Source organism: Eubalaena glacialis, chromosome 3, assembly GCF_028564815.1.
Source record: "Eubalaena glacialis isolate mEubGla1 chromosome 3, mEubGla1.1.hap2.+ XY, whole genome shotgun sequence".
NCBI classification, from domain to species: domain Eukaryota; kingdom Metazoa; phylum Chordata; class Mammalia; order Artiodactyla; family Balaenidae; genus Eubalaena; species Eubalaena glacialis.
Window position 1 is genome coordinate 190,286,755 of NC_083718.1, and position 23,927 is coordinate 190,310,681.

General features: G+C 44.3%; 1 protein-coding gene across 10 annotated transcripts in view; it reads right to left on the reverse strand.

The window, feature by feature from the left end:
• CAMTA1 (calmodulin binding transcription activator 1) overlaps positions 1-23,866 on the reverse strand; it is an 898,980-nt gene extending 875,114 nt beyond the window's left edge. For all 10 annotated transcript variants that reach the window (XM_061187140.1, XM_061187133.1, XM_061187142.1 and 7 more), the window contains exon 1: positions 23,755-23,866. In XM_061187140.1, coding sequence (XP_061043123.1) covers positions 23,755-23,799 — 45 coding nt within the window. In that variant the 5' untranslated portion in view covers positions 23,800-23,866. The remainder of the gene's footprint in view (positions 1-23,754) is intronic.
• Between the last annotated feature and the right edge of the window lie 61 nt (positions 23,867-23,927).

Sequence of the window (23,927 nt, forward strand, 5' to 3'; positions counted from 1 at the left end):
TGTATTTCCCTCCTGCCGGAAGCCTCCATCTTTATCGTAACTCCTTCCATGCGTTCTACACACATGAAAGGAGCACCTCACGTGTGCCAGACACCGTCCTAGGAGCTGGGGCCCAGCAGTGAACAAGACCAACAAAGGTCCCACACTCATGGGGTACATGCCAGTGGGGGAGGCAGGTGGTAAGTGGGATAAACGCTGTGAAGGAAATAAAATGGAGTGATGCTCTATGATGAAAAATCAGGTAGGGAGAGCTCTGTTTCTGAAAGTACATCCATGTGTGGAGCAAAGGGACTACTTGATTAGAGCATCAGGAAACCCGGATTCTCTCATTAACTAGGTTGAGCGGCTCTCAGCGTGGCTGCACTTCAGTCATCTAGGGAGATTTTTAAAATTCTGATGCCCAGGCTGCAATCCTGACCACTTCAGCCAGAAAGTATGGAGATGGAACCCAGGCATCAGTATTTTTTAAAGGTTCCCAAGTGATCCCAAGGTGTATCCAAGGATGGGAGCCACTGAAACAAACAGCTGTATGACTCTGCTAACTCTCTGACTTTGCCAGTTTTCTCGAGAATAAAATCACAGGTTGACCTTGAGCAGCGCATCCCCAACTTTAATGCACATGTGGGTCATCTGAGGCTCTTGCAGGTTCTGACTCACAGGTCTGAGTGGTGCCTGAGCCTGTGCCTCTGAGACACCCCCATGATTCATGGCCACACCTAGACTATCAGAAACTAGATGATCTAAAAGATCCAGTCCCAACACCCCTGACTGCACAATTCCATGGATTCCTAATAGACTGAGAAAGTACTTTTGTCTGTTAACACCAACTATAATACAAAACTATACCAGAATATCCAAGCAAGAAAAGCAAGAGAAACTACAAGGATGGTTACTCAATTAAGTACAGTGTCCAGTGTCTGCTAGAAGTGCCCAAGAGAGGACACAGAAGCTCTTTAAAGTATTCCCTGCCTTCAAAAGGTGTATCTAATTGGAGACAATACTAAAAAAAAAAAGAAAAAAAATGTAATGAAGAAATAATACATGATTTATTAAAGCCTGAACTGAGGAGATGAGAGCAGTATGGAAACCTAGTAACTATCTGTGTACCAGCACAAACTCCTTGGAGGCATGGAATACGTTTTATCCATTTTTGCTTCCCTTCAGAGAACCTAGGTCAGAGGGTTACACATAGCCACATTCCTTTTATATACTAAAAAAAAAAAAAAAAAATATATATATATATATATATATAGTTTTGGATGATGGAATAAATGAAACAAAATGCTATATGATGAGAAGTGATTACTGGCTTTTGGACAGAGAAGCTGCATGATGAAAACTATATTTACAGTTCTTTGAAATAAGGACTGACAATGTTTAAGTCTCCATAGAGTCCCTTTAAAGCTACCTGAGGACCCACATAGCTTATTAAAACAAAGGCAGAGAGATGCCCCATTGAATGCAATAAACCAGTTGTATCAATTAGAAGTGATACATTAAAAAGATTTTTGTCACATAGTTTTAAATTGAGCCTTGAAATTCACTGATCATTACATATAACATGACATATAAATAATCAAAATTAAGGCAGAGTCCGAAATTCTCAGCACCTTTACTAAACTCACCAGTTCTGCCTAGCATTCTAGGCATCGTGCCTAGTTAGGCAGGCTAACTCTTAGAACAAACTGTGTCATGGCTCAAATACCATAAATATTTACTTCTTGCTCGTGTAAAGTCCAAAACAGTAGATCAGGAGGCAGCTCTCCTCCAAGCAGCGGCTCGGGCCCCACATCTCCTTCCATCTCATGGCAGGAGCCTTCCTACGTCACTGGGCTCTTCTGCATCAGCCAGCAGAGGGAAAGGACACGGATAACTGAGCCGGACGGTGCTACGGGCCAGCCCTGGAAGTGGCACACTTCTCAGCTCTCACGCCATTGGCTAGGATATGGCCACAAAGCCACACCTAATTGCAAGGGAGGCTGGGAAATGGAGTCTGGCTACCTGCCCAGGAAGAGGAGATAGGTTTCGCAATCAGCTAGCAGTCTCTGCCACAATGCCATTTGTAACTGTTTGGGTTTTTTTTAATTATAGAAGAGTCATTCCTTTCAGAAATACCTTCTAAACCTACAACCTCCACCTTTAATCCCTAAGGCCATTCAGCACCTAAACCCAATCTAGCAGTTTTTCTACTCCGATAAATATTTTTCTAACATATTCAAAATAAGACGACATCCAGGGCATCCTTGAAGGGATGTCTGGCTTTTTTGGTACTTAATGTCTGGCACATAATAGAAGCGCAAATATTCGTTGAATTCATGGACGAATGGCATTCCCAGAAGTTCATGGAAAGGAAAAAGAATGGTCCCATCTCTTGCCCTGGTGGTGGTAGGATTTACTGAAGACCATCAGTCTTTTTAAGAACCTCTGTCTCCCTCTCCTAAGGCCACCCTAAGTTGCCACCTGCCTTCTGGAACCTGAACAATCAAGCAGTAAGACAGAAGCTACTTTCGACCCAGTAAGAAGAACTAAGGGGGTGAAAATACTCTACCATGTTCACGGACAACAACAGAGCCAATGCTACCATAGAGAGCACAGGGCTGCTCAACAAAGAGGAACACAGGGTCTGTCAGAGACCAGGCTCTGGAGGCCTCCATAAAACCGGGCTAATGACCTCTGAGACTAGAAAGCCAACATGCACCCTAAACACAAACCACAAAAGGTTAGTGGGGGAAAAAATTACATGGTATAGTACAAAAATATTTTGTGCTCATGTATTACCTCTTTTCAAGAAGTTCAAAATATATCATAAGTGCTACTATAATAACCCTCCCAATACTCCTATGGGATAGAGACAAAATTAAAGTGTGTACTCAAGTTAAAAGGAAAACGTCTGCCAGGTGGCTGACTTCCTACTACTGGGGCCAGCGCAGTAAGAAAGTGAAGCAGTAACCTCTAAGGTAATTGGGGCACAAACCATTTTAGGCTCTCAAATTGAGTTCAACACCTAGAATTGAGTTCAAAAGCAAACAAGTTGCTAAAACAAACCACAAAACAGTTGAAGGGCTAAGAAGCTAATACAGGAACTAATACTACAATATATCAGGCCTGATTTATGAGCTGAGAAATCACATTAATTGATTCACTATTACCAGAGATTCATGTAAAGCATATTTAAACTGATTTCAGAATGAAAAAAAAAAATTCTTTCTAGCTATGAATCGCAATATCATTAGAATTTTTATAAATTTAATTTGGCTAGGAAGCCAGTATACTCAATACTCTGAAAATAATCAGAGCACTTATTAAATGTCCTCACTTGTATAAATAGATTCTAGTAGAACATATTCAGAAAAAAAAACACTGTATGAAATTTAAAATTACACTGTCTCAGCACTTATCATTACTAATACCGATAACTTTTTTAACTACTCAAAGAGAGATATAAAATATCAACCCAACAAGCTAGGCATTCCATTTGATATTATGTACATATAACAAGCATTCTCACATTTAAAATCTTATTCTGGCCCCAGAAGGCAGCAGAGCAGACATGATGTCTGTTCTAGAAAAGGCACCAAGGCACAGGCAGAGACACTTGCCAAGGGCCACAGGCTGGGAGGGGACAGAGCAAGAACCAGGAGCAGGTCTCCCTACACGACTCCAGGGCTGTTCCCACAGAACACAGGCTCTCTCCCTAATAATGCAATAACGCTTCTCCACAAAGAAGCAACGCAAAAGTTGGGGCAGAAAAAGTTCACAAGTTGCTCTGACAGAAAAGCCAAAGCACACGAGAAACATGGAAGAATACCTAGTAATCCAAGCTGGGAGTTCAACATCCTAAAGGAAAGGCCAGCCACACAACAGCTACACACACACAAGTCTGGATGTTGATCTGGTAGAAAGATTTTCCGTGCTTCTCAAACATTTTTTAGTCCATGAACCACAGACCACCCATCACCTATCACTACTTGCTACGGCCCCAAAACTAAAACCTCATCAAAACCAAAGGGGAGGGGACTTCCCTGGTGGCGCTGTGGTTAAGAATCTGCCTGTCAATGCAGGGGACACGGGTTTGAGCTCTGGTCCGGGAAGATCCCACATGCCGCGGAGCAGCTAAGCCCACGCGCCACAACTACTGAGCCTGCGCTCTGGAGCCCGCGAGCCCCAACTACTGAAGCCCGTGCGCCACAACTACTGAGTCTGCGCTCTATAGCCTGCGAGCCACAACTACTGAAGCCCGCACGCCTAGAGCCCATGCTCCGCAACAAGAGAAGCCACCGCAATGAGAAGCCTGCGCACCGCAACGAGGAGTAGCCCCCCCTCGCCGCAACTAGAGAAAGCCCGCGCGCAGCAACGAGGACCCAACGTAGCCAAAAATAAATAAATAAATAAATAATTTAAAAAAAAAAAAAAAACCGAAGGGGAGGAGGACACTGTGTCTCACAGCAGAGCAATGAGGCGTCCCCTTGAGTGGAGCCTGGCCGCGTGGGGCCTCACCTAATCCAAATGCAGCCAGAACTAGGAAGAACGCCAAGACACTCTCGGAGGCCAAAGACATCTGTCCACGCGCAAAAGCTCACACACTCCACTGTGAGAAGGGCTCTCTTGATCCACAGTCCTAGTTTGTGGTAATTTGTTACAGCAGCAAAGATAACTAATACACTGATCAGGGCCCAGTGATTTCTTTTCTCACCTTGGACTTGATCAATCATTTCACTATCATTTTACCAGCACTCTGCATTTACCACCAAAACCCTTGAAAGAATTGTCTACTCTCTCACTACCTCTTTCTCATCCTCTCAACTCACTATCAAATTGACAAAATCAGTACCTTTTTCTTAGTCTTCATTCTACTCAACCTTTCGGCATTACAGCTGATAACCTCCTTACAACCCTTTGCACTTAAGCGTCCCTGACCTTATGTTCTTCTTGTTCTATCACCTCTCTGACCATTCTTCCTCAGTCTCCTCTGGTCCTCTCCTCTCTGGTGACACTTAAATGGAAGCATTCACCACATTTCTGCCCACAAGTCCCTTCTCTTCTCCCATGACAATTTCACCCACTACTATGAATTCTACTCCTAATTCATCTGAACTGATTCATTCTTTCAACCAACAGGCACTGTTCTGGGCACAGAGCTGTATAATAGCAACAAGCAAGACAATCAAGGTTCTACGTTCATGAAACTTACATACTCTGCCAGAGGCTCTATTTGCCCCTCCAGGTCTACTCACCACCCTTCTCCACCCTGCCCTGTGCCAGGGAGGCTGACCTCTATGGACTCCATCACCAGGGCTCCCTTGCCCTCTGAAAGTTCAATGAAGAGAAAAAACAGGGTGATATGAATGACTCCCTCATCTCTGATGCACATTCCCAATGTCATATTGTACGCATACATGCTAACGCTACCCCAATTACACCCAAAACAGAACCGATAACATTTGCATCCAGTCTCCCCAAAACATATCCCTCCTTATTCCTCCCTCCCTCAGTTAACGGCCTCACTAACACCAGCTGTTGAGGTTCGCAAGCTAAAGTCACCCCCAACTCTTCCCATCCCTCAAGGCCCACGGTCAGTCAGGCACAAAACTGTACCTCTCTCACACATACACATACAGCTCAGTCGCACCAGCTCCTTTTTGCAACCCACTGCTACAGACGTTCCTGCCAAGAGCTACTGTCTCCCAACTCCAGTCCTTCCTCTTTGCTCATTCATTCATTCAACCAACAAACGTTTACTAAGCCCACCCCAGGTGCCAGGTATTCAAGCCTCTGACCACTAAAGATGTAAATCTAACTGAAGGAGAAAGAGAAGTAAACAAGCAAGTTCAACACAAGTGAAAGAGCTAGGACCAGGAAAACCATAAAGTACTATGGGTGCACCAGGGAAGGGCACACAACCCAATCTGAAAAGAGGCAAGGTCAAGAAGGCTTACTCCGAAAAGTGTTATTTAAGCAGAAACCCAGAGAACAAGGAGAGGCAGCAAAACAGAGCATATGTGTAAGTATGTGTGTATTTGTTTTAGAGGAAAGTGCACCTTCTAAGCCAAGGCGATGACAATGCGCAAGACCTAAAACCAAGAGAAAGCATGGTGCCCTGAGACAACCAGAATCTAAAAAAATTTACCACAGCTGGAGAGTGGAGAGGACGCTGGAGCAGGAAGCAGGTGGTCCTTATTAGCACCTTCAAGGAGAACTGACTAACCAATCAATCCCACTCCTCCGCTAAAAAAACAAACAAACAAACAAAAACCCTAAAAGCCTCTCCCAAAGCAGAGAGAATAAACGCCAGGCTCCTCAGTCTGACTTTCCAAGCCCCTACAACCCGACCCCTACCTACTTTGCCAGGATCATCTACCCACATGCACCAGGAACCCCAGCCTCCCCGGTACTCCTGGCTCTGTGCCTTTGCTCCATTTCCTCCACTTGGAATTTCTCGTCAAACCATCATGTTTGCCTGTCAATAATGCCAGGTCAAATTCTACCTCCTTCCAGAAGTCTTCCCAGTTCCTTGCAGCGCATGATTACACCATTCATTACGACCTGCCTTGACTCAGTTACATCCATATCTGCTCCCCTGCAGGCTGGAAGCTTCTGGAGTATTATGAACAGAAGTGAATCCTAATTTCCGAGACTAGGACAAATGTTCAGAAAAATATTCAATTTATCAGCATTGCACTTCTAAGTAAACAACCAAAGAGGGTCATGAAAAAATAATTATTTTTGAATTATATAAATACAATCAATCAAAAGCCTAGGTTTCTGTATGTTTTCAATGAGTATCTCTAAATAAAAATGGCTACACACTGCCTCAGAAGATTAAAAAACAGTAAGTAGATAAGCTCAGAAAGGTTGTTACTTGCTCAAAGTCACAAGGCACTTAAGGGGTAAAGACCAGAGTCAAGGCTTCAGGGACTCCTCAAAAGCTACAAACAGCCAGATATAACCACAGTATCCCCATGTATCTCCCTAACCAGCCATCCGATTACCTAAAACTTCCTTCCTTCACTCTTCCCTCAATTAATTCCCACTTTCCTTCAGAGTTCAGCTCAAGAACGCTCCTCCAAGCTTTCAGATGAGCAAATCCCTTTCTGATGCACTACTCTCGCCTGCATAGCATGGACGTGATACAGCACTAGGAAGGCAAGGGCAGTGTATCAGTTGTAATCACACATGGCACCTTGATTAACGCTGGTTTCCCTGTCAGCTGCGTGAGGACAGGGACCATGACTGTCCTTCTCTGGGCCTGGCACTTTATTATTACGTGTTGAGCAAATGAACTGCCTTAAGAGTATAACAGTAACTGATAGTCACATGGCCTCCACAGGACTACAAGATCCTAAAATAATTTCTGACACCTCCAATAATAATAATAATGACAATTACATAAAATTTAATGTCACATTATTGTAATATATTCTAACTCTTTTATAATTAAATATTCATGAATGGAATCTGTTAATTCTCTATTAATCTGAGTGTTAACCAGAAGACCACATTTTTTCTAAACACGCAAGGCATCAGCAAACTTTCACATCAAAAGAACACACACACAAGAAGCCGACCTATACAGGCTATATGAGTAACTATTTGCTCTCTTGGAACCTGAAAAGTCCAATTCCAGCCTCATAGGGAATTAGGTTTTTCCACAACACGCCTACTATATTAATAAATTTAAACAATTTTTTTAAGGCAAGATGCTTGGGTGCTTGAGTTAGGCAGGACTAGTTCCCAAATAGCAGATCCATAAAAAGGATTTAAACTCCCCAGATTGATCCACCCATTTAATATATAATCCCTATCAATATCAAAACAGCCTTTTTTGTACAAATTGACAAGCTGATCTGGATATTATATGGAAAATCAAGGAACCCAGAATATTCAGAACAATCTTGAAAAAGAAGAACGGTTGGGGGACAGACACTTCCCAATTTCAAAAATTAACTACAGGGGGCTTCCCTGGTGGCGCAGTGGTTGGGAATCTGCCTGCCAATGCAGGGCACACGGGTTCGAGCCCTGGTCTGGGAGGATCCCACATGCCGTGGAGCGGCTAGGCCCGTGAGCCACAACTACTGAGCCTGCGCGTCTGGAGCCTGTGCTCCGCAACGGGAGAGGCCGCGACAGTGAGAGGCCCGCGCACCGCGATGAGGAGTGGCCCCCGCTCGCTGCAACTGGAGAAAGCCCTCGCACAGAAAAGAAGACCCAACACAGCCAAAAATAAATAATTAGTTAAAAAAAAAAAATTAACTACAAAGCTACAGTAATCAAGACAGTGTGGTACTGGCATAAGGATAGACATACAGATCAATGGATTAGAAATGAGACTCCAAAACCAAGCCCACACACTTATGGCCAACTGATTTTTGGCTAGGGTGCCAAGATACTTCAATGGGAAAAGAATGGTCTTTTCAACAAATGGTACTGGGACAACTGGATATCCACATGCAAAAAAGGATGAAGCTGGAAGCCTACCTACCTCACAACATACAAAAACCCAAAATGAATCAGAGGCCTAAATGTAAAAGCTAAAACTATTAAACTCTGACAAGAAAACATAGGTGTAAATCTTCATGACCTTAGATTAGGCAATGATTTCTTAATTATGACAGCAAAAGCATAAGCAACAGAAGAAAAAACAGATAAACTGAACTCAATCAAAATTTAAAACTTTTGTGCTTCAAAGGAAACCAGCAAGAAAGTGAAAAGACAATCCACAGAATGGGAGAAAATATGTGCAAATCACACATCTGATAAGGGATTGATATCCAGAATATATCAAAAATGCCTACAACTCAAAAGCAAAAAACAAACAACTCCATTCAAAAATGGGCCAAGGCCTTGAATACACATTCTTTCAAAGGAGACACACAAATGGCCAATAAGCACAAGAAGAGATGCTCAACATCATTAGCCTTTAGAGAATGCAAATCAAAACCACAATAAGATACCACTTCACAGCCACTAGAATGGCTGTAATCAAAAAGACAGATAACAACAAGTGCCAGCAAGGATGTAGAGAAATTGGAACCTTCAAACATCACTGGCGGGAATGTAATATGATGCAGCCACTTTAGAAAGCAGTCGGGCAGTTCCTCAGAAGTTAATCATAGAGTTACCATATGACCTAGCAATTCCACTCCTAGGTGTACACCGGAGAGAACTGAAAACACATGTCCATGCAAAAACATGTACACAAATGTTCATAGCAGCATTATTCATAGTAGCCAAAAAGTGGAAATAACTCAAATGTCCACCAACTGGTGAATAGATAAATAAAATGTGGTATATTTATATAATAGAGTATTATTCCACCATAAAGAAATGAAGTTCTGATATATAGTATAACGTGGATGAAAAACATTATGCTAAGGGAAAGAAGCCAGTCACAAAAGGCCACATATTGTAGCATTCCATCTATATGAAATGTCCAGAATTGGCAAATCCATAAAGACAGAGAGTGGATTTCTAATTGCCTAGAGCAGAGGAGAGGGAGGAAAGGAGAGTGCCTACTCACGGGTAGAGGTTTCTTTTTGGCGTGATGAAGATGTTCTAGAATTAGATAGTGGTGACAGTTACACAACTGTGTAAATATACTAAAAACCACTTAATTGTATATTTTAAAAGGGTGAATTTTATGTTATATGAATTATACCTCAATAAAGCTGTTATCAAAAAGGAATCAAATCCCTTTATGTATCTTTAAAACATTATATACTTTCCTCTTTTGTTAAGCAGAGCATACTTAGTATTGCTTCTGTGAATACACTCAAGGTCATCACTATGAAACATCAATTACTAAGCAGCTGTATATTCACAGACTTCAATGGTGTGCTGGCTACTAGCCCTTTTACATAGACCTCCAAACCACTGCTTTCAGCCTTCTACCTGTTTACTATAATTTTACTTCCTCCTTCTACCATGAGAAATCAAGAAAAACCTGAGATTAGATGCAGGAAGCATACGAAGGAAAAGCCAAACAAGTATGCATACAGGTAGCCGCATGTGCTTAAGACAGAGGCTGTTCCGTTTCCTCCCTCCAGACCCCCTCTTCAGAGGCAACATGTCCAACCGTCCAGGTTTAGTGGTCCACAAGAAGGGGAAAGGCACTAAACCAGGTTTAGTGGTCCCAAGCATCTCAACCGTGGGACACCTCAGAAGACACTGGCCTCCCTCAAACTGCCTAGTCCTCCCTGAGAACCACCAGGGCAATGGCTGTCAGACCACCAGGTCCCCACGTGTCCCGGCTGCTTCACCACCACTCCAAGCACGAGCCCTGGGACAGCTGCTACACCCACTGCTGACTTGCTGCACACACAAGTGGGCTGGCTGGCTGAGGATGCCCCGCCTCATAGCTGTAGCCACAGGGAACATTTTCTCTGCAAAAAGTTTACTCGCTATAGCGAGGGGACATGAGAAATCCATTTTGCAGTCAATATTCTTTCTTTTACACTGTTTGATGGAGACAGAGGTCAAGGCGTCAGGACCCCCTGCTACAGTCCCCTTCTCCCACAATCCTTCACCTTAAGCCCCTCTAGGTGATCAGCAGGCCAGCAACCCTAACCAGCCCTCTCTCAGCGTGCACCGGATCGGGGTGAACGCCCAGCCTTGGAAACAAAGCAAGTGGCTGAGAGGAGTCAGTCCAACCCTCCGTCTGGAGTATTTTAAACACACACCATAGAGACTGGAGTCAGACGACGGTGAGCCCTGGAACCAGAGTCAGGATGCGCAGAAGCCATGACCGGGACCCCTGCCCACTGCGTGCAAACTACGGTGCGGCAAGGAGGCTGCGTGCGAGTGAGAAGCCTTGTCTGCAAGGAGAAACGGGGAGCGGCAGAGAGGGGAGCCGGCAGAGGCATGACCCCCGCTCAGCCCCAGGGGCTCCAGAGGAAAAGGCCACTCCAGGCTCTCCGGGTGCAGCTCCAGACTGTCCAGTTCACTGCAGTCTCCGTCCTGGGAGGCTGAGATGGCCTCTGCTCTTCTTACACAAAAACCACCTTCACTTAACCTAAGTGGCTTGTGTTCCCTGCAAGAAAAACGGCTCCAACTAAAGGAGGGCCTGCTTCCCCTCCCTGACATCAAGTGTCCTAGTGTCCACTTTCTATATAAATGAACCTCAGAGCCATCTGATGTTCGTTGTGTGTGTGTGTGTGTGTGTGTGTGTGTGTGCGCGTGCGCGCGCGCGCATGCAGGGATAGGTGAGGTGGGGGGGGGATTTTGATGCTTTATTTAAGGCACAACCTGCCAACTTAGTGTAATGAAAATATTGCCACACATTTACTTTTAGCTCCTTATAGCTACTTTTCTCATTGGGTTTTAAATCCATTTGGGGTTTTTTTTAAATTGTGGAAAAATACACATAACCTAAAATGTACCACTTTAACCCTTTCTGAGTGTACAATTCAGTGGCATTAAGTACATTCACGCCGTTGTGCACCATCCCCACTCACCACTGTTTATCTTTAAAAGCACTCTGAAAGCCATGACTTTTTCATTCTTTTGTATTAAACAGGGATTTCCGTCTAGGCTCTGTCGTCAAGCGACAAGGCGGTGCCGAAGGCGCTGGAGGGGAGACGGCAGAGAACACCCGCAACCACCGGGAGCAGCCCCAGGGCGGCTAAGTCCGTCCTCGGTTCCTCCGGCCCCGGCCACGGAGGCTGGAGCCTAAAAATACCAGCAGAGGACACACACCGGCTGTCAAGGAGATCCAGCCCAGTTAGAAAGGCTGCCACTATCACCTGATTTGCATCAGAAGACACCCATACGGGCAGCAATGGGTCATCTGTAGAATAATCAGATTCAGTGGAGAAAGACTGATGGTCCTCGCCTCCCAGAGTGCCTGGAATAAATCTCTGGGCCTTGAACTTGGTCAAGTAATCCATGATCAATTTCTGGAGGACCCCTAGGAAGAAAAACAAGTACTTCAAAAATGTTGAGTACCCACTCGCCACCTTCCGCTTGTTACAGCTCTCTTTGTAAGCACGACAGCCTGTTACCGATAAAATTAAATGAGGAAGAGACCTCCATCAGAAGCTTTGTCAAAGCAAATGATTCAGCCAGCACATTTCATAATGGCAGAGACAGAAAGGATAAGGCAGAGAATGTTGCCAAGAACACCGGGAACTTTAACTTGCCCCTCAGTATCTTTAAATATGAAAGAAACTTTCAAAAACTAAATTATATTCAAGGTATCTCCAAACGCCAGGCGTGGAGCAGCCCAGGGAGTAAGCCCAAGTGAAGATGCTATATGATCAATTACAGTGGACTCACCGGAACTCCCCAATCCACAAGAGTTTCTTAGTAGGAAGAGTCTAGCAATCGATACATCCTAATAACAGTTATATTAATCAACTCCAGGAAATAAAGCTAAATGAATATAAATAATACTACCTTAAACATAAAATGTCTGAGGTTAGCAGACACTTTTGCATCTGTAATCGTGTATTATTTAAGTCTGTTTTTCCAACACTATAAACTCTCATCCATATTAGAATAAAGACCTGAAATGTGTCATAGGGAATAACTAAGCAGAATGAACATTTTTGTGCTGTGCATCTTTAACAACTTTAACAATTTCTTTTGCAATTTTTAACTCGCAACGTGTTAGACGTAAAAAATTAAGCCCTCTCTGTATACCAGAAAGGAGGCACCTCGGTGACGATAGTTCAAATTCCTCGTACACAGACGGCCTGACCTGGAGCAAGTACCTCAAAAGGGAAAGAGAGAGTTACACAGAATAAGACAGCTGCACACCAGCACAGCAAGCCATGAAGCGAAATCCCACACATGCAACTTCATTTTCTTAGCATCATAAGTCAGACTGGGAAGGAACTTTGGAGGCTGTCACTAGGACTACTCTCTACCCAACACGTGAATCCCCTTAAAATTATGACCGACTAACTCATTATACGAGAGCAGAAGCCTAGGAAAAGCAAGATGAGATGCTGAGCCAGAATCGAGAGTGACGAAGTCGGATCTGGTGAGGAAGAGAAGGCTGCAGAGGCCGGGGAGAGAGGCTTCTAGCATCCGGCCTGCAGAAGCGGCAGCAAACACAGCAGAAAACACACCTCTAGCTGGGGTCCCTGCTCCCGTTCGCCAGCGCTCCTGGCTGCTGAAAGAGAAGCGCACGAGCTGGGAACCACAGCGGACTTGTTCTCAAAGCCACACAGGAAACCTAAGCCTCTGTGGCCAGAGGACTCATCTAGCACTGTTTGGTTCAGGGTAAGACAAAAATGATATTGCTGGCACTACAGCTAGGCTGCCCAACATTTTGAAATCTGATATCAAAACCCATAACTTTTCATAAATCCTACAGCAGTACACAGTAGAACACCGTTTTGAAAATGAGTGTTTACGGAAACCCTCCACCATTAAATATTCCTTTCTTCGACAGTATTTACAATTAGATTCCTTCCTGGAGATTGTATTTAAATAATTTTAAAATGATTTAGTTCTTAGAGAAAATAATAAATGTCATTTAAGTCAGCTTCAAATGCTTATGCATGTCTACTTGCTCTCATTTTTTTTCTCAGAGCATCTACTTAAAGGAGAAAGCTAAATAACAGACCACAAATCTCTGTTCCCCACCAGAAAACCTGGCTCAACCTAAAGGAACACCCAGCTCTCATTTCATTTAAGGCTGGGAGAAGACAATATCTCTGAGTTGTCAGGAGGTTTAAAAAGTCATCTCAGGAGTAACACTGGGTATCAATCAAAATGGTTGCAATTCGAATCATCTCTAACCATAAACTGTAACTGAGCCAAAATGATTTTTAAATATAACACATTTTCCTTCTAGATGTTTCTTGGCAATTAAATAACTGGAAAGTCAACAAACCCCCAAGAAACCAGAGAAAATGAACTTTTTTTTAAAGCTCACCATTCATCAACTACAGGAGGCCCGAAAGATGCCAGACGCCAGAGGCTCAGCCTCCAACGCGGCCCTGCAGAGGCAAACTCCAAACAAGATTTCTTCAAGAACTGCTCTCACGCAGCACTAAATTACAAGCAGTGACCTCCCTGGAGGAGAAGCTAGAGTCAACAGCTACAGAAGTATATGATCTAGGAAGATAAAACCCAACTCCGACACAAGAGCTGCCATGCCAGTTACATAATTATAATCACAACATATTGAAACTCTAAGTATCAAACAATAGTTATTTAAAATATTTCAAGAGCAAGAGAATCCCTCCCCCCTCAAAAAAAATCCAAATGTATTCCAAAAGTAATTTGCATAGAATATAATTTAATCTGCAGGCCTAACCTCTCTGAAATAAAGTAGAATCCTCTGATTTAGCCAAATTACAACAGAAATGCTACTTTATAATAAAGGAGCTACAGCACAGCACCCTGAACTTCATGGGAGAACAAAAATGTAGTGTCAATATGTTCACAACACAGCTCAATCCACAAAATCATGAGATAATTAAACTGACTGTTTTTAGGATTCAATCTGTTTCGCCAGAAACCTTGTCCAAGCTACACTGATGCAAATCAGCATGAGCAACTCCAGCTCTGTTGAAACAACTCCAGTATCTTATCTTTTGTTTTACCTTTTATCGCTGATTTATGGGCTGATGGTAAACTGATTTGTCCACGTGCCAGAAGTCAGCTTGGGAACACAGAACAAGAGAAGAGATTTGGAAGAACCAAACTCATGAATGAAAACGCTGACGTCATAACTCAGCTCCCAGCAGAGCTCAGGGTAGTCTGGGAAGAAACAGTGCATCTTTGGGGATGTTAAACCACTAGTCATTTGATAAAGGGTATAAGATAGAAAAAGCCCTTGCTCAAAACAAGGGAAGGGGAAAAAGGGGGAGAGAAGAGAGAGAAAGAGGAAGAACCACATTAACAACCTTTTCCCTAGGCCAAATATGAAAAATACAAAGTGTATATGCCATGAACAATCATAACTTCTAAACCATGGAAATATTTCATATTATTGTTAAAATTACTATTTTTTTTAAAGTATGGTTAGCTATGTCTCTAAATAAGAACAAAGTCTCATTCACATCTTAAATCTTCCTCCCGCCGTGTGCCATCACATTCAAAAAAGAGCACACAACATAGTTTTAGCTCTTCACTAAAAACTATCTGGCATTGCCAAACTATGCCTAATTTTTAAACAATTCTGAGTATAACAGGGTGGGACTCAGTGACCTCAGGCAAGCTACTGGAATTTTTATGTGAGGGGAAAAAAATGCTTTTATCTAATGATGTAATATAAACTAATAAAAAAAGAGATTATAAAAATTTGATTTACTTAGAACTATTAAGAACAGCTAGTATGTGGACTGTTCACATTTTTCATCTCTTGACAGAACTTAAAATACAACTAGTAATACAAACTTCTATGAAGTTTAGACACAATTTACTAAAATCCTATTATTCAGGACACTTAAGTAACTGATTCCTAGATTCCTAATGTTTCCCAGGAAATTTAAGATTATTACAGTCTTAGAAAATAAGTGACCCTCAGAGCCTCGATCACCTCTCCAGAGCACAAAACTACAGGGACATTTTCTCTTCTTTACCATTCATGTGGCTTAAAATAGCCATTCACCCAAAATGGATTTTTTTTTTTTTAATTTAAGCAGTAAACAATTTTGCCAATAAACATTTTAAAAAGATCTTATTAAGTTAAAATGCAAACATACCGGTTTTATCTGTAAATCTAAAATGTTAAAAGAGATCATCACACATTTCCACCACAAATATCTTTGATAGAACATCACTACCCCCTTGTGGATTCACAATAAAAAATCCTTATCTTCAAATTTCACTTTTTAAATGTTTCATTCTGCTGAACTTCCATTAAAGTTTACATTCTCTTCACTAAGGGTTACTTTATTTCAATTACTTTTTAAAAGAGAAAAAACACTTAACATTTTAAAATAACCAATCCCATCAACTTCTTTATCTTCTAAGCATCCCCATTTTGGGGAGTGTTCTTCATACAATAAGTATATTTGCCGATTTCAACATGGTAACCATACCAACGTTCCATTTTTTCCTGAGGATATCTGAATTTACACTCACAGTCATCATATTGAGATTATTTTTTAAAAATAAATGGGTAATTTCTTCACTATCGCATCTTTTCTTTCTCTTTGATAACTTCCCACTTTGTACCAATTTCTTTTTATTGCTTCCAAATGGTTTGATATCCATGTGCCCCAGAAAACCAGTGGGGCACATACCTCCTCAAGAATAACTTTTCAGCTAAGAATTAAAAACCAAATCTAAGTTTTAAAAAGACGAACTCTCGATTGTATTGCTATACCCTCAGAAATGCTTTCTGGCAATCTAAATCAACCCTGATGAAGGAAAAAAAGATAGTACCTGGTTTTCAAAGTAGAAAAAAGCTTTGTTTTCTTTCTCTCTTTCTTTCTTTTTTTTTTAGTTGCAGGAGTACCTCTGGCTGTATCTGCATATCATTCTAATATAACACAGATACATACTGTTAAACGTATGCTGTAAAAAAGATTAAATAAACTTAAATATCTGGTTTATCACTTGTTACAGACACTAGATTTAGCTGAAAGTTATAAGTCATCTCCGCAATGATGTGCAGGCCACAGAGAGAAGGTCCGAGTCCTGGTGAGTCGGACGGCCGTTTCAGAGAGTTAGTGCCCCATTTTCTCATAGACGTTGGACACAAAAGTAGGGACACAGTAATTCACTATTACCATGAGAAGACAAATTCCAGTATTCATTCTAATGGTTAGGTGGAAATAAAGGAGGAAAAATCATCCACTTGGCAAGTGTTTTTAAGTGACTAAATACACGATCTTACCTTGTGGTAACTGCTAAGGAAAGATAGGAGAGACGGGCACGGTCTGTTAAATGACTGAATGCTCTGTGTCACCTGCCAACCCCACTGAAGGCTGTCTATGCAAAAAGGAGCGACTAACAACGTGTCCAAAGCTAGCAGCTGAGCCGCAGAGGCGGCGGGGTCAGAGCCTGCCTTCGTGGTTTCCTTTTTGGGGATTTTGTTATGAGTGCTGTTTTGAGATTTGGGCGGTGGGGGGGGGGGGTATTTTGGGTGACATTAGGAAGTGAGATCACGGGTGAGATTAATGCCACTTAATTAGTGTCCAGGTGGTGACGTGTTTAAAACTGTTCAGAACTCAGCCCCAAACATTTACTTGAAGGCACGTCACATCGGGCACCTGTAAGTACAAAGCCATACTGCAGAGAGCAGAGTGAGGGATCCAGCCCCAACCAGCACGTCTTCCTCCCCTGCCGATACCCTCTCCTAACAGGCTCAGAAAGGGATACGTTCATTACATGTGTTGAAGGGCCTGGCTAAATCTGAAAAAGAGAAATAAAATGGGACTGCACTTTTCCAAATGAGGGACTCATGTGGAAGAGAACATGCAATTCTACCAAGAATGAGCAAACCACTGGGTGAATGTAGAAGAACCATTTCAAAAGTATCTCTGGTCATTCCAGCTTACAGCATGTCAATCAGCTGAAAGTAAACGAACAACCCTCTTAAAAAAAAGTGAAAAGGGAAGTAATGTGGCTGACACTTGGCCTCTCTTTGCAGTGGGGTACATAATATTTCTTTTTTAGTCCAGGGTAATGAACTAAAAAATGCTCAGGAAGCATTACCAATCTTTACACAAGGAGGCCCATGACCTTCTACAAGCAATGGCGTTCAAAGCAGAAAGATGCAATAGAACCTTAGAAATACACAGCCAGCATACTGATGGGGAAAAAAAAAAAAACCACCCTTTACTTCGTCCCACCATATAAAAAATTCAAGGATGGCTGTCCTTGTCAATATATACAGAGAAACACTCTCCTTACAAATACATGACAAATATCACAGGATGGAAGACCATCTATGTGTTTACAAGTCCCTCTTTCTAATGACAGAATGGTAACACATCTTCATCGCAGGACTGATGGCCACGACATCCATGGATGGCACAAGATACAGGGATCTAATAGCGTCTGATCAACTATATCCTGAACCTGATTAGGTATTCAAAACATAAATAAAAAGAAAAGAAAGACAGATTACACACTATAATCTGGAACAGGGGGTGAATGACCGTGCATCCTAACTCATGTTCTATGGACATAGAAGCGGAGCCAGAACACTTCCTGCCCTCACCCTCAAAGACACCAAAGACCAGAGATGGTACTAAGACAGGCAGCGTGATATTAGAAGACCCCACACTACCTCGTGAATGAAGGCCCCAAATGAAGTATCAATAGTATACTTGCTGCCTCTGCCCAAAGAAGTGTATCGTTATCAAGCCAAAGAAACAGAAACAAGTTGGCTAAATGCAGCAAAAACAAAAATTTCCAAAATTCTACACGGGGAGGCCCAGGCGCCAAAAGGACACAGTGTTTCACCGAGGATGCTATCCAGTTACAAATACTACCATCACCCCTTACCTTGTGGCTTAAATCCCATTCCATCTCCCTACAAGAAGTAACACTGCCCCTTACTACAGGACAAAAAGAATGGTGAGCATCCCTCTTTACTGAATGACAGAAAGGCTATAAATACAGTAGATCTACACATTTTTTTTTATAATAACAATGAAAAGGGCAATAAACAAACCTTGTGGGAAGAAAGGGAGGTAGGATTTAAGCCATCTAGAACATCAAAAAGAAAAAAAAAGGTCATGGTAAGTGATTCTAGAAGATACAGAACATTTTAGAAAATGATCTGTTATAATGGAAATACAACAGAAACACACATCACCTTGCCCCCACAGAAAATATTCAGTCACATATTCACACAGATAAAGGACAATGGCAAACCCCATACTACAACAATCTTAAACAAGAGCTCTTCTTAAGAGTGAAATACTAGCAAAATTGGTTTCTACAGATATTGTAGAGGGGAAATCTGATTTAACATAGGAGGAAAAGAAAAAGTGCATTTCACGTTAATTCTTTATCATTACTGTCATCATTAGGTACACCAAACCTACACCCCAAAATACTATAAGGCTATTTACCAAAATAAAGACAAGACACAAATAACAGTACCAATAAAAAGTGTAAAGAATTAAAAGTCACATAATAAACAAAAGCAGTGATATGTATACCAGATACCTAGCCTAAGAATGGTCACTACAATTAGGCGTAAAATTTAGATGTAACACTTCCTGGCAGTGAAAATCTACCAGCAGCACATACAGTCCTTACTATCTGATAATATGAAATTTACCAGTTAATCATAAGAGAAAATTTTCTATCATCACTTCCTTCTATAAAGGATGTATTTGATTTCATGTTCTACACAATTCCTACTATGCTGCTGTTCAAATGTTATACAAGCATCCCAATCAACATATACCTAAATGACCTAAAAGTTATACCTAGACATTTAGGAAGAAGATTGACTACTCTTTCTACACACACACCCACACCCACACACACCCCACACACAGTCTGAAGGAAGGCTGTTGAGTGCTTCTCCCAGTCTGCCCTCCACCCCCTCCACCACCCCGACTCCTGCAGGGACAGGAAAAAGCTCAATGGGATAGTACACTATTAGAGTATCTCTTTGTAAGATTACAATCCAAAGTTCAGAAAAGAATTCCTTACATGAATACATAAAAAGACAAGCACAAGATATACGGTAATGTCATTCGCACTAAAAGGCTAACAAGACCCCTACGGTCTCAAGCAGAGTCACATGACCCCCCCCACGCACACACAGATCCCTGCACGTAATACAAGCTCAATGAATGAAGGTCTCCAGGATGAATGCACTCAGTGATGGGAACGTGGATGTAAAAACAACTTCTCTCCAAAAGGCCAAATTCAAAGGTCCCACAGAGGAGGCAATGCGCACAACTAGGAGGGGAAAGGAAGAGAACATGAGAATCACCTTCTGTTGCTTTTTCCATAAGGAAATTAGAAAGAAGTACAACTGCACACAAAGATGTATTTCCCCAAAACACAGGAAATGGGAAATGAAGAATGGCCCAGAGGAATGAGGAAGGGAAGAAAGAAATGTTAAGCTAGAAGATGGGCCAACTGAGAAGCAGCCAGAAAGAAATATAATCCCACCAGGCACAGGGGCCACACCCAGCATAAACAGAGAGCTAAAGTAATGCCACCTGACTCTAAAGAATAGGTTATTTTAAGAGGAATGCCTAAAAACTAAAGAAATGGAAAAACGTGGATAAGCAGGATATATAAAGATGTCTCAAAGAGGAGGCAAGAGCAACCCTACTGTTTGGAAAAGGAAAACCTGACCCAATCTGACCGTGAGTAGAGGTTGCCGCGAACACGTCAACATTCTGAATCCACTGAACAATGAGATGAAGAAGCCCAACATTTCCCAGGCGCAGGATAAGTCAGGTCTTCAAAAAGCCCAGGGAAGAGATGTCCCGTGGGTCACCCAACCTGGTCCAGAAAGCTGGGTGTAAGGGGAGAGGGCACTGCGGGCACGGGAAAGTGATGCTCTAACAGAAAGATATAAAAAATTCATTAAGAAAACAGAACCTGTCTACCTGACCGCGCACTGGAAGAGTAAGAGGAAAAGCCGATCTCCAATAATCTACGGGGACACGTGACACAGAAAGCACAACTGCATCAAGCTCAAAGAAAGGAACGTGAACTTTGCACACTAACCTCCGGTGTGTCCCTCTAACCTTTACCATTTTCGTTCTACTGCCCATGGAATGGAGCACCCTGGTGGGCAGGGAAAATTCCAAAAGGCAGTCGGTGGTACAGGGAAGGGCAGGAGAGGATCCACCACTGGAAGAGAGAGGACTCTACTGGGAACATGCCAACACATACAGCAGATAGTCAACTCTTGTTTTCCCAGGGTCGTTAATACTACACCCCAAAAAGACACAATTCCATCAACTGAATATAGATGTAGGCAGAATAGAAATAGCATAAAAACTTTTAAAAACCAAAAAAAAAAGGAAATTGAGGTCAAAAGCACAACTTTCAGACAATGGGTATGATATCCACTGGATAACTCAGTACTGACTGAGGGGCAAAGTCGTGGAGTCAACGACTCATGCTGAGCATCCCGGTAACCTTGCCCCGGACTCAGTAACCCAGGTGGAGAGTCTCCTCGCTAGAAAAGCGCTTCAAGGTCCAAAAGCGCAGTCCTGACAAAGCTTGTCGGGGAGGACGGGGCTCCACACTCGGCCGGTCCCAAAGTAAGACTGGGCTGCTGAGTGAGGCACCCAGCAACCATTCCAGCTATGGGAGGGAGGGGGGGAGGGGCCCCAGAGCCAAGGGGAAATGGCCAAATACACAAACTGTGATGCTCAGAGAAAACCTGGAGAATCATCCCTCCCACCCTTCCACAAAGTGTCAAAGGCCTTCCCAAAAGTACCTTTTCCTAATGTGCACAACCTCTCTCAATTATTTAAATGGCCAAAATAAAACAGTGACATATTTATGGCCATTCATTCCTAGTTCTGTCACAGAAACACATATTCTTCTCACCTGCCCCTATCCTTCGCCCAAAATACATGAAATCTCTCTCTCTTACACGGCACTAAAGAAATCAAGATGGGAACTTTTCACCCCGTGAAGAACCAAACAGAGAAGACCACCCCTAAATTCAGAATGCCTAAGTTTTGGTGCACATGGGCAAGCCCTCTACACTTTGTGTATTCAGGGACTTGGTGGACATTCAGGATGTCATTCTGCTTATTCAGTACAGTACAAATGACAAAGGAAAGAGTGCTTAAGAATTGGCCATTTATCAATGAGTCTCCTGATTCCTCTAAGCCTGAAGGGTTACCAACAACAGTGATACACAGCTATGTCCTTACACGTCAAGGTCCTCATATACACCCAAGATGTACAGACAGTCAGTCATCTAACCCTTCCAACTTCCTGTGTATAGGTAACGAATGTGATTTCACATATAAATACATGCCTATGTGCGTATATATATATATATAAACAAATGCATAGTATCATTTTTGGCCAAAAGGGAACCAGAGCAGCAAAAAAACAGAAAGCATCTAAATTTCCCCTTCACCTGAAACCTATAAGATCGAAAGAAATGTTTGGATCCCACGAGAGACAACACCAGGGCCCAAGGAAGGTTCTAGTACAACAAGGAGCACAGTAGCAACCTCTTCCCGAATGGCATGTGGGCGACATGGGTGTCTACACTCCCTTTTCTGGATGGAAAGGCATATGGCTTCTTCTTACCCAGCCAACATGAATACAATTTAAGAAAATCAGAAAAAGTCAAGGTAACAGGCTCACTAAATATGGCTGACTGGGAAACAGAAGCCATAAGGAGGATATGAGTTCTCTTAAAAAAGAAATGGGAAGTTTATTTCCAGGGAAGGTTCAAAGTCTCTTCAATGTAGGATGTACGAAGTCTGGTTCTCACTGCACAGAACACAGTAATCCGAACACCAAAAGCCAAGGGCACATGAACCTCTTTCTGGGGGGGGAAGGGTAGCATCAACTGATGAATGCTGCCCCGACCTAAGAGCAAGAGTGAACAGGAAGCAAAAATAGACCCGTTTCCCTCAGACACAGGCCGTCACTGCCGGGACCCCGGCCCTACATCTGATGGGGCAACCACCCTCACCCAGACGAGAAACTCCAAGGAGAGAGACGTGTCAGGGGAGAGAGACAGATGGGGAAAGGAGCACTGGAATGTCCAGTTCCTCCCAAAAGAGAGAGAGGGCAACTCAAAGGGTATTCAGGAAATGAGCTCACCCTAACCCAGGAAAGTGTGCGGAGAGCGTGCATAATCTAAGAAGTATGTGCTTTCCTATTTAGAAATGACTTCAGAGCTGCACAGGCCCCCACTATCCACTGGGTGAGGGAAGAAGAACATGGGGAGCCCGAGTCCCCTTGTCCTGACAAAAGGGTCAATAGATGGTGTGCAGAGGCACCAAAAGATTCCACAGAGGATGAGAGGATGATACGGACCCCTCTGCCAAAGGAGGATCAGGGTCACAGAAGGTAAAGGGCAAGGGAATATGGAGAGCATCACTTGCCACAGGAACGGAGACCCCACCCTCCTGGCTGCGAGGGGTGCAAGGGCAAGAGTAGGATGGGAGCGACTGCTGGGAGCGGGGATGCTGCGCAGGCCCCCTCCCAGGAACGGAAGGGGGAGGGGTCACACGAGGCCCTTCGGCCCGGGGACGCTCAGCAGGAGGGGGTCCCCCTGGTGGGGAGAAGCGCGGGGACCCCGCCGGCTCTGGGAGGCGCCCACGGGGCTCCAGGATGAGGCTGGACAGAGACTGCCCGGCCCCGCCGCCGAGAACCAGGGGCGGCGAGGCTGAGCGCCGGCCGTGCCCCGACGGGGACCGGTCCGGGGCAGCGGGGCGCGGGGCCGGAGGGGGCCTGAGGAGGATAAACTTTCCGCCCCGCGGCCCCCACCGGGCCCGGCGCGGGGGGCGGGGGCCGGTGGGCGGGGGCCGCGCCGGGCCCGGGAGCGGCGGGGATGCCCGGTCCGGGTGGGGGAGGCGCCGGCCCTCCCTCCGCGGCTCCTCCTCCTCGCTGGGCCCGGCCCCCGCCCGCCGGCCCCCCGCCCCTCCGGCCCCAGCCCGCCCCCGGGTGGGGGTGTGCGGCGCCGCGCTCCGCCGCCCCGCGTGTCACCTCAGGACCCGGCCGCGCTCCGCCCCCCCACCCGCCGCCCCCTCCCCGGCCCGGGGCGCCCGCCCGCCGCCGCCGCCGCGCCCCCGCGCTCCCGCCCGGCGCCGCCGATGCCCGGGATGTCCGGCGGGGCCGGGTCCCGCCGCCCGCCGCGCCACCCCCGGGCCCTCACGCTCCGGCTCTTACCTTCCGGCTTGTTTTCGGCAGCCATTTCCCCTCCGCGCGCCACATCCTCCTCCTCCTCGCGACCGGGACCCCGAGCGCGCGCGCCTCGTACCGCCGCCGCCGCCGGCCCAGCCACCCCGCCGCCGCCGCGCACCCGCCCTGGCCCCGCCCCGCGGCCCACGCACTGAGCCCGT